At 40.8% G+C, this 11,383-nt stretch overlaps 2 protein-coding genes across 2 annotated transcripts; one reads left to right on the top strand and one right to left on the bottom strand.

The window, feature by feature from the left end:
• Nucleotides 1-1,004: 1,004 nt before the first annotated feature.
• Nucleotides 1,005-5,917, bottom strand: tmem254 (transmembrane protein 254). The gene is made up of 4 exons (XM_071544699.1): nt 5,799-5,917; nt 4,340-4,443; nt 2,641-2,700; nt 1,005-1,995 (listed from the first exon to the last, which is right to left on the bottom strand). The coding sequence occupies exons 1-4, from the start codon at nt 5,883-5,885 to the stop codon at nt 1,875-1,877; spliced, it is 372 nt and encodes a 123-aa protein (XP_071400800.1). The 5' UTR covers nt 5,886-5,917; the 3' UTR covers nt 1,005-1,874.
• A 3,283-nt stretch (nt 5,918-9,200) lies between these two features.
• Nucleotides 9,201-11,332, top strand: mxtx1 (mix-type homeobox gene 1; the record flags this gene model as incomplete). Its single annotated transcript, XM_071544694.1, has 3 exons — nt 9,201-9,222; nt 10,068-10,252; nt 10,869-11,332. Coding segments are annotated over exons 1-3 (671 nt in total), but the record flags the coding sequence as incomplete, so codon positions are not given.
• Between the last annotated feature and the right edge of the window lie 51 nt (nt 11,333-11,383).

The raw sequence follows: 11,383 nt of genomic DNA, 5'->3' as shown, positions 1-11,383 counted from the left end.
ACATTAAGGCAATGGCTGTTCAGTTCATACTTAAAAGCCTTGAGATTATAGCACACCTATTACTCATACTACTACACTAGTACTACTTCTACTATTACTTCTACTACTTATGCTGCTTCTCTAAGTTCTTTCATCATGGCACTATGTAATTAGAGAGTAAAGTGGTTCTACTGCAATATGTTGAATTTGAATATAGTGCTTAACACTCACCATTAATCCCACAGCATGCAGTATACACTGTTCATTAGCTGCTGTCCCACATATGCAGGTTAGACTGTAGAAGCTGGCTTACTCCTCTATACTGCTCCATACACAATGACAATATCTGAGATCTATTTTTCAAAGCACATTGTTTTTAAACTGTTGTATATATTTCTGTTTATAAAATTCTCTGGAGTGGTAGTGTTAACCCAAACAAATGTGTTCTGCAAATTAAAAATGGACATATTCTATGAGCTGAGACTTTGTGATGGTTGTGGGGAAGTAAAGGAAAGTTAGTTAGTTTGTTCTATTTCCCCAAGAGTGAGAGTGTTGACTCACTCTGGAGACGATGGTATCGTCCCTGATTAATGCCTGGAGACAGCTCCAGTGAAGACCAGGCCCGTTTAAGACGGGCTAATGCTCTAAGTTCATTAGCAGAGGACATTCTGACCCTGGGATACTGCTTTCACCTCGTCTGGACGACTTCACTCTATCTACCTGTGTGACAGAAGCACAGCAGCCGCATTCATCAAAAGCTTCTTCTGCAATAACTGTGTGAATTCAACCAAATCCAGAGTTGGGATTTATAAGGACAAGTTAGAGTAATGTAATATTGGTTTACATTGGTTTCTTTGATGTATCATAAGTTAAAACTGATTTTCACCATTACCCACAGGAAAAAAAATAGTTTAATGTTTTTTTTTATCATATTCTTTTAAACAATTCTCCAATAAAATGTAGGATAAAGTCAAAGAGCATTTTGAGCATTTTCAGACAAATGAGAATAAGACAGCAAAACATAGGTGTCATTTAGCTTAGTCACTCACTTTATTTCATATCTCTGTGTTGAGAAAAGCACACTGGTTTAGATTTGAATTCAAAGCACTTCAATCTGAAAGGCAAATGTGAGCCTGAAACATGTGTACGGCAGCTCCTCTCGTTTCATCCATTACGACTTCTGAGGCTGGCGGCGGCGCACCATCTGCAGCCAATCTGTCTGGCATTATCTCCAGCGCCGCGGCAGGGAAAAAATACCATTATCAGCTCCGTCCGAGCTGAATGCAATCATCATTAGAGTACAAAACATTTTGTTAGAAAAGTTTCCCCTTTCGCAGAAACAGATAGGACTTTCCCCATAATTCCTGCGATATATCCGCTCAGAATATCTATGTAAACAATTCCTGTTCTGTCACGATCAGCACAAGAGAGCACTTGAGATGAATGCTGGTATAAAGTTGTATTGCACTACGTATTGTACCTAGAGCAGCTCATATTATCATGGTTTGTTCAGAAGGCCTCTGAGGATAGTGATGCGTCAATCACTATATTATTTATATTATTATCAACATTATGTCTACTGTAATCTCTGAGCTTTGTGTATAAAATCTCATGGAATTAAATAGTTATGTTGGTCCAGCATAAGATCACAGTATAGATACTCAGTATAAACTGAGTGAGAAATCATTTAGTAGTTTCTATCCAACTTCAGCTTTGACGTTTATGCTTTTATGTTATATGAAAATCTATAACGGGAGAGGCTCGGGTGTCCTCCCTCGCCTCCTCGCCCCCTCGGCGGGACTTCATATCTAAAGGGAGGACAGTGAAGGAGAAGGGGTAGCGATTCGATTTTCTAAATTCAGCTTGTGCGGCGTGAGGCTTCTCTCCCGTGGGCGTCAGTGCTGCTTGGGGCGCTCGGGGTCGTACTTGAGGAGCAGGCCGAGCGAGGCGAAGCCGAACAGCACGGTCTGGACGAACCACAGGCAGCGGGTCGCCGCGTTGTCGATGCCTTTCTGGCTGCGGGGGGAAAAAACGACAAAGTTAGCGGCGGTCTAACTGCATCCGCGATCCAGCAGGGGCGTTAATCCCCTAAACCCTAAGCTACGGCAAAACCCCTGCATTCAATATCGTTTGCCACCAAAAATTCAAACCGGCTTGTAACGGCTGTATTTGTGGAGCAACAACTCAGGAATGGCAATATGAATGTTATTGGTCAATGTGATAAATCATTAGACGTAGGTCATACTATCAATCTAGAGGGAACATTGGCCCTGAATGCTTCCTGGTCAGTTAGATATGACTTCCAAATAGATTTATGGCAGGTTTTTGCTTGATCTTTGCTCTCCATTATTATGATAAAAAGATTAACTTTGGCCTCACATGATTATATTTGGACAAGTGCCACAACTTGCCATACCCAACTGACACCCATTCAGTCCAGTATACTGATGAAGCAGAAGCTGAAGTAGAGGCACACTAACACAGGCAGCTCTTAGAGGTTTCTGCATACCGACGTATGCTCAAGATTAATTTTCAGGCTTTTCAGGGATTACAGCTTTTTTGGACACACAATTCTCTTTCATTTATAATGTAAGATGAAGGGGGGGAAAAAATGAGATCACAGCACCACCTAGTGGAGACAAAGGGTCTTGTCATTCTTACCTGCACACCCTCATTGCAACAACGGCCTCCAAGACATGAACGGCCCACATTGCCCACCACCTGGAACACAGAGAAGAGGGTTCAACTCCAAAAAGATTCAACATCAGGAGAGTTTAAAGTGTCTATTCAGTGTGATTTCCCACATCATCCTTAAAAGATAATTAATGTCTTCCTCCATATTCAGAAGGTACTTTGGCCTGGGAATCTGGTGAAACCTCCTTGGACATGCTTTTGTTTTTCCTCATACAAACATGAGCAAAAACTAGCTGCCACTATTTCAGTTAGTGAGTGTTGAATTAATGGGAGTCACAAAGGCAACCATTAAAGATTTATCAGCTGTCATTATTATTATTTATCCTTATTTAGCATAAAGCAACTTGTTTTAAATTGTTTTTGATTTTGCAGTGGATTGATCAAAACCACAAAAGACCAAACCATGCCTTCCAGTTTGACTCAGTTCTTGGAGGACGCTCAGCTTTAACAAGTCACATGACTTATCATTTAATTGCTGTATTCATGCAAGGTGTCATATGCTAATGCTGCCACAGCAGTCATGTGACTGGAAGGCTGATTAGCACAAGTGCTCCACCTGAGAATGTGGTGATAACAATCTTGAAATGGTGAAAATCATTAAGGGTGTAGTTGATTAAACAGTGTATTTCAGCCTTCTCAAGGTGCTTTGCACATCATTTGAATCCCATTCATGTTGCAAAAACTGGGGAAGTGATTGCCTTCCATTCAAATGAAGGAAAAATCTCAGCACTTTTTATTAGAGCTTGTTATACAACAATAGATTTGATGTGTTTCAAATCACTCTCTGAAATGTTTTGTATTCTAAATATAACACCTGTAGTTGATCCTTGACCCTTTTTATTGACATCAATGATCCATTTCATTAGTGACAAGATTTCGCTAAATTACAAATATGACACCTTTTTTTTTTCCTTTTTAATGAAGGCATGTCCACCCATGTGCTATCAGCTATGGAGTGAGAGAAAAAATACATAAAGAGATAAATAAATAGAAAGTACAGTATAGCAAAATTAACATTGATAAAGTAATCCAGCAATGATGCAAGTACAGGAAAAACAAACACAACGGAAGCAAGTAACTACATGTATTTGAGTAGGTAATGTTGTAAATAAGTAAATAATAAAGAATTAGGAAAATATGTATCTCCAACAGATTATGAAGAATTACGAGAACAGATGCTAAGAATGATGTCATCTGTGTCTTCCAGGCATATTCTCTCCAAAAGAGGCTGCAGCTCTATTTGTTCTCATACAGGTTTCTTCCCACTCCTCTTCTGATATATTTACCCAAAGCTCCTCTTCCCACTTAGCCTAGTTTTAGCTTTCATTTCCTCTTTTTTTTTTTTTTTTTTTTTTTTACAGGTGTTTTCAGGGATTTATTAGAAGCAATTTGATGTTTTACATAAGCTCTGTTGTAATTTTGAAGCATAACCCCTATGAGAGGATGTAGACTAAGTTGTATGTACTTTTTTGTCTGATTATCGCTTTTTCTGTATATAGGTCCACTATATAGCCCCAAACTTTAAGTGTATCTCTAACCCAGATGTTTGTGATTGTTTTAATCATCTTAAAGCTTTTGTTGCCTGATTATTTACTCCATAGAGTTAGTTAACAACGGTATTCCCCATGCTGTCAGTAGCCACAGTGGCCACTGTGGGTTCACTTACCCTTTGTACATGAGGTCGGCATGATTATCCACAAGGTATCTGGACAAGGTGCCAAGCGGACCAAGGTTTTCAAATGGGATTTTTTCTGGCACAAACACAGTGCACTGCAAAACACAGAGACTGTATTTCAGCTCTTAGCCCATTAATTATGTAAAAACCTCACACAGACTACTAATGCAATAGGACACCTTTATAATAACAATCACAATGAAGTCCAACTGGCATAGTCACACAATGCACTGTCCACCTGTGACATGTCAGGTATGTGTGCCATATGGATTATGTCTGCTGCATGGACAACATAAAAGGCTATTATCCTACTCTGTTTAAAGGGCCCCTCGGAAACTCATAGTTCAGTTGTTCATTTAGAGCTTAAATGTCACAAACAAGCCTAAAGCACAACTTTGTCAGAGGTTATATGAACTAGTTACTAGTTAGATATTAACTATGAAAGTTACTCTAATGTTAGCCGTGCTTATTTGAGCTGTATTGTGACACTGAGGGATAACCCTGGTAGATAGTAACCCTCAGATATGAACTTTACCCGGCTCAACTTGGCTCACTTTTTATGGAGACAGTTGAGCCAAACTCCATTCAAAAAAGCTGGTACTTCAATGCTGCCTTGCCTATCCGCAAAGCGACACACGTCGGAGAACATGTTTACGACTTTTAACGAATTGTTTTGGTGTTCTGGTAAATTCGGCATATCGATGATTGACCAAGCAGTGCTTTATTGCAATAAGTCCTCAACTTATTGAATTGGTTCAGTACTGCCTTTTGTGGGAGATGACAGCAGGAATAACGGGTGAACAAGTTGTAAAAGTTGTAATTTTAGTTCAATAAGAGCTGCTTGGTGGATTGGATGCATGCCGAATCGTAGTACGGCAGCGAATCGCTCGTATAGTATCTTAAATCATGTCGTACCAGGTGTGTTCGTTTGCCGATAATGAAGGAACCATTAAACTGACACATTTAAGCATGGAATTTGGCGTAAGTTTCTCTCTATAAAATAAAACGTTAAAAAAATGGACTTTGCCCAAAACCTCTGTATTGACCATAGAGGTATTGACTTATGCTAACTGACAGCTCCCGATTGGAGAAGATGCCCGATTGGGTGGATACCAATACGGTTATCAACTAGATTAAAACAAGTGACTTGGCATTGGCCTGAAATGTTGCTTACATAAAGTACATAAAAGTAAATCTTCACAAAACACCAAATGTTAAATTACAATACATGACATAAACAAATATCTAACGTTAGATGCAAAATTTCCACAGGTCAGCAAAGTATAAATTACCCGGGGTGCATTTTAAGTAACACAACAACGGTTGCTACCGCTACACGTATCGCTGACACGGTGGCAGTAGCAGAGCAGAGACACATAACGTCAAATACATGGCCTATCTTCATTTTATTTTACTTTGATTCCACCTGTATATGATTCCGTTAACTTACAGTGAAATACCCCATCGAAAATGTCACGGTAATGATCCAGAAGAGGTTAGTTCTTCTGAAGTAATCGCATCCATCACTTTTGGCCATGGCTGCTCCGTGTTGGTCCCGCTGTCAAATATGACCGTGTAGTAACAGCGGTGTACACCAGGGTCCCTATACTTCTTCAAGTCAAAGACTCCTACATACCATTGCTTGTTGGGATTTTCTTTTCTCAGGCACCCTCACCTGAATAGATGTTGTTATTGTTGGATATAATGTTGTTAGTACAACATTTATACTGTAGGTAAACTGTAGCCTAAGAGCATAGGGTTTCCTGTACTGCTGCCCCCCTTCAGTTTCTTTGTTGGACTTACCATGTAGGATAGGGTTATTATGTTTGATAGAGATGGTAGGGGAATAAGACAATTTGTAATATTGTGATAGGTCGGATTGCTAGTAGCAGATTGTTATGTTATGATCAGTATGCATGTTGATGAGAACTGGATAGCATATGAAAAAAAAATAACAGGGAGCAGGGTGAAACCTCTGATCAGGATAGTCATTCTTATATTCTCTTCTCTGGGGGGGCGAACAAGGTTATGATTGATAATCTTAATTCATCAGTACACTAATTTCCCAAATGCATGTGTAGGATATGTAGGATACATCATCCAACATCATGCCAGCAATTGGCAGGAGGTCTTTTTGTATTCATAAAATAAAAAAATAAAAAGTCCATACTGGCCTCAGAAAAAGTCTTATGTTGTGACTTTGCATGATTTTCCATATCTACCAAATACAAATTGGAAAACAAAGAAAAAATAGTAAAAAAAAAAATTAAAAAAAATAATACTTATAATACTTGTTTTGTGTAAGTCTTTATTTTTTATGTCAGATGGACATTATGTATGTAGGCTAGAATAGGATCAGGACTACTTAGTAGCCTAACCTGTTTGCTCAGCTTACTTGTGCAGGAATAGTTTTAATTCAATCCAAAGACATTATTACTTTATCTTCATTTTTCTTCCCATAATATCAATCCCAATTAATAATGAATTGATCACTAAATTACACACTAAAAGCCCATTTCAGAGACATTTGTTACCCCTTCATAACTCGATGAATCCTCAACTGCAGATGTACAGATGTGATTTATAACTGTTTTCTTATGCTGAGGTTTACGCATTATGTGAAAAATTAAGCTGGTCAGATGACATTTTATCTTTTCGAGTATGTGGATTTCTGTAGTGACAAGACAATAACCAAACAAAGCTCTTTATAATGATTATGCATTAGCTGAATAGGCTATGGGTTGAACTGGCTTTTAGTTATCTTTAATCACTTACTGTATCATTGTATGTAAACTTGCGCATAGCATGTATTTAATCTGTTGAGATGGTTTGTTGATAAAATGGGAAAGGGTTTTTGCCTTTTAGACTATATAATGAAGTATATGGTGCAAGCTTTATCATTTTGTGGAATAACTTGCTGTATGGAGACTATAGATGCTTGTGAACGGTGAGTGATATTAGTGAGTTTGTGAGCTGCCAGAGCTGCCAAAGGCCAGAGCATAATGTCTGATAGGATTTGGATAAACCATAGAGAGAGTTGCCTGGCCTGGCTGGGACTTTCGGGAGCCGTCTCAAAGCATGGAGACATTGATCCTGCTAGTTGGCCAGATAAAGGATAAAAAGGAATGGTCTTGCCTTGTTTTGTTTTCTTAGATAATTCTGGTAAAGTTGCCGTTCAAAGCTGCCTCCATGGCTTCCTATCTCACCTACAGCTAAACAGAGCGGCTGTTTCTGCCCCTTGCCCCTTGAAATATTTAATTCTTATCCAGTAAACCTGCACTTAAATTATGTATTTCGATAACATTTACAGTACATTTTACATTCTAGGCGGCTTAGAAAAAGTGTAACCATGGAATAAGCTTTAACTCGTAAATTACCAACATTACAAGCAACAAATACTAAGGAGGTCAAAGGTCAATACAATACTCTGGTGACTGTAGAATGAGCAAGTGCTTGGAAAAGAAATAAAATAAGAGCTACAAAGGGAGATAGACTGGATTTTTTTTTTAACAAGAACATACAATATATCAAAGATTATCTTTTACTAATGGACATTTTCCCTGAATGCATGTGAGAACAGAGCAGGAGCATTTGACCCATTGAGGTTAAAGGTCACAGTATCTGCATACAGCTTGGTCAAGGCCTGGACATGTTAAACTATCTGTCATGCTCTCCACTCACTTTGACACAGCCATCCACTGTAATGAGCCTACTGTAGTAAATAAAGTGGGAGTAGGTAACGGTCCAATTAATCACTGAATAATTATCCACCTTTGTTTTTCCTCTTGTGATAACACGCAGCCGCTCTGCATATGAAAAGAATACAGGAGCTGCTGATAGGCTTCGGCTCAGAATGGTGTTTTGCATTTCGCTAAGCGCTGTGAGTTAATATTTCTTCGAGTCTATTGTTTTGTTGATTAATGTTCAACAGTTCGCGGAGCCTCTGATGTTTGTACTTAGCACTCATCAGCTGACTCAGTAGCCAAACCTGAGGTGGAGATAGTCTTGAAATATTAAGCTATGGGTATTTTTTTTTTTAATAAAATAACCCAATTTTTTAAAAATAATAACAACAATTTTTGTGGTTGGATATCTTATCATTTCACAATTAGGGACATCCATATCTCTGAAAGATGAAAAATGTCTCATATATTTTATGCATTTTACATATTAAAAAACAACAGGACATCAAACTACTTGTAAACAATGACAATGGCCCCCCACACATTTTAATTATATATTTATGTCAACATCAAAACGGGAGCAAACAGAGACATAAATCAACAATAAAGATTATCAATTAAGATGCAACCAGAATTTTACATAAAGTATATGACATGTCACGTATTCAGCAGAACAAGAAACCATACAAACAAACACACACACACACACACACACACACACACACACACACACTCTGCTTTCAGAACAAAGTAGTATCTACGAGGCAAACAATTTCAAAAAGATTTTCTTTGGTCTGTCCCAACATCACTCTCCAGTGTACCATATTTGCCAATGACCTTGCCTTCGCCTTGATAGGGATTAGGTGATAATGGGGGGTGGAAGGGAGGACACTTGGGTCAGAGTACCTCTCTTTACTGACGACCCTCAAAGACAAAACGCACCCCACCCCAACACGCACACTTTGCTGCACAATCAGCACCTTTTCTGGGGAGGGGTTACCATGGCCTTCTGGGGTCTCAGGTGATCAATATAAAAGTTACCCAGATCCAAACAGGACACAGAGATTCAGAGAGTCTCAGTGGAGGAGCACACTGCCTTACTGAACTCTGCCTCCGTGGAACTACATTGGAAATCCATTTGGTACCTGCAACTCCAGTTTAGCGCCACTATGTGGAAGGACTCCAGCATTGGTAAGTAGATGCTAATGAATGCTTGGCTTTATATCCAATATAGAAGAACAAGGGCTTTTACTTGTTAAGATTATCAAGAGTATTCTTTTGTTTTGCTCCATTTAGCGTCCATCATTTTACAATCTGCAGCTATACCTTGGCTTTGTAAATTGTGTGTATGAACTAGGCTTGGGTCGAATAGTAGTTGCAAATAATTCAGAGTGTTTGTTGAACCTGCTTGGAGGACTACATGGATGGAGTTCAGATAGTGCAAGGCAAGTTGTCAATCACACAAAAGCCTACAAAAATTAATTTCAAATTTGTTCCTGAGGCTGTTCAAACCTTTTGACACTGTCCTAAATGGCAAAACTCACCAACCTGGCACCTAAATACGCCAAAAACATACCAAGAATTTGGAAATATTAGATCCAGGTTTGATATGAGCAGTGGAAAAGAAAGAGTGCAGCAGACTGTATTGCCATAGATAATCCACTGATTTATATTAGAAAACAGACTGTCTGGACAGCAACTCCATCCTCCCCTCTACTTAAGTACAATACATATACAAGAATCTTCTTGGTGGCATTGGTGCAAAGATAGGTTGAAATTTGCATAGACATACTGATGTAGATGGTACAAGAACAACAGAACCATGCACACTGGGCATGGCAGTCCAAGGCATACTATGGACAGCAGATTATACATATCACTCTACATATTCTGTATCTGTGAGCATCAGTGTGGAGTACAGTTGAGTTGCATTGGTCCAGTGTACCAGGAGAAATTTACACTGAATAGAATGACAAGTAAGAGTCTAAAATCTGAGTGTGACTGACGTGGAACCTGCCCCTCTTCTCCCCCCTCAGACGATGCCAGGCCTGTGGCCTCCGGCGGGGCTTCCTCCCGCAGCGCCAGCCGCAGGAAGAGGACCAGCTTCTCCAAGGAGCACGTGGAGCTGCTGCGCGCCACCTTCGAGACCGACCCCTACCCCGGCATCAGCCTGAGAGAGAGCCTGTCCCAGACCACGGGCCTGCCGGAGTCACGCATCCAGGTACGCACAAGACCCGCGCCTTGTCAGCGTCCCACAGAAAAACCCTGTGTCTTGGGAAGTGATGGCAAAGCTGATGCAAATACCCTGCAATATTATTTAAAAAACGGGAATGCACTCAAGACAATTCATCTACTCAGCTTCATTTATTTCAGACTGTGTCACTTTTCACATCTTGATGATATATTTTAAGTTATTTAAGTGGCATTAAGTGTCCAGCCAGTGCCACATGCATGCATCATACATAAGCATACAATTTCTTTATCTTCACACACACTAGTGTTTGTATGGCTTTTTGTACTGTGGGTTGTTGTCATAAGAAGGGCTCTGTTTTCAAATGTATCCTGCATAGAATTCTTGATAGCGCTATCACTTTATTTCTTTATCTCATATGACACAAGCTGCTTTTATCAGGCTTTTGTTTGAAGTGACAGATAGACTGTACGACAGGTTCTGACAGCTGACAACAGCTAGATAGGTCCCGCTGCTCTCCCTCTATTCCATTGGAGTCTGTGTGTTTGCCCAGAAAATGATTAACAGGCACACAAAAGCAGAATGTGCCGTTTATCTGTCTTGCTTTGAAGCTAACCCGCTCCTTTTCTCTCTCTTTCCTGTCCAGGTGTGGTTTCAGAACAGAAGAGCTCGGACCCTGAAGTGTAAAGGAGCCAAGAAAGCGCTGTGGCAGGGCGACAGCCCCTCCCGGGACGCCCTCCTTCCGTCCCACACCAGGGGGCCCCAGCCCGGCTCGGTCCCTCTGCCACCTCAGGGCCCCCCGCCGGCCTACCCCACCCAGGTGAAGGAGGAGATGGAGGAGGACTGCTACTACGGACGATGCCCCCCGGCCTACTCCGCCTACGCAGAGCACGGACACTACGGCTCCGCGTACGGGCTCCGACCGCTGGGCAGCAGCTCCAGCCCACCCTCGCAGAGCACCTGGCCCCAGCTGGGCCGTCAGACGCCCCCCGTCCCATCGCTGTGGTGCCCCTCTACCCTGGAGGTGAGAAACTACGGCTTGGGCTCCAGCTTCCTGTACCCGGAACCAGCAGAACAGCAGCAACTCTACATGTCCTGCGGAGGCTCCACGTCCCAGACCTCCACTCCGGACACCCCCGATTCCGGATACTGGGAGGGCGG

The sequence above is a fragment of the Centroberyx affinis genome, unplaced genomic scaffold (assembly GCF_046629955.1).
Source record: "Centroberyx affinis isolate AG114_WGS23_722 - 3 ecotype Tasmania unplaced genomic scaffold, CSIRO-AGI_Caff_v1 ptg004632l_1, whole genome shotgun sequence".
Classification (NCBI taxonomy): Eukaryota; Metazoa; Chordata; class Actinopteri; order Beryciformes; family Berycidae; genus Centroberyx; species Centroberyx affinis.
Note: the sequence above shows the minus strand (reverse complement) of the source record. Positions and strands in the feature narration are given on the sequence as shown.

Excerpts from the sequence above, each read along its gene's own strand:
- tmem254 (XM_071544699.1), bottom strand. The coding sequence starts at position 5,885 with ATGGCCAAAAGTGATGGATGCGATTACTTCAGAAGAACTAACCTCTTC. Across the intron at positions 2,701-4,339 it reads GCCGACCTCATGTACAAAGG|GTGGTGGGCAATGTGGGCCG; the intron begins GTAAGTGAACCC and ends TCTGTGTTCCAG. Across the intron at positions 1,996-2,640 it reads GTTGCAATGAGGGTGTGCAG|CCAGAAAGGCATCGACAACG; the intron begins GTAAGAATGACA and ends TTCCCCCCGCAG.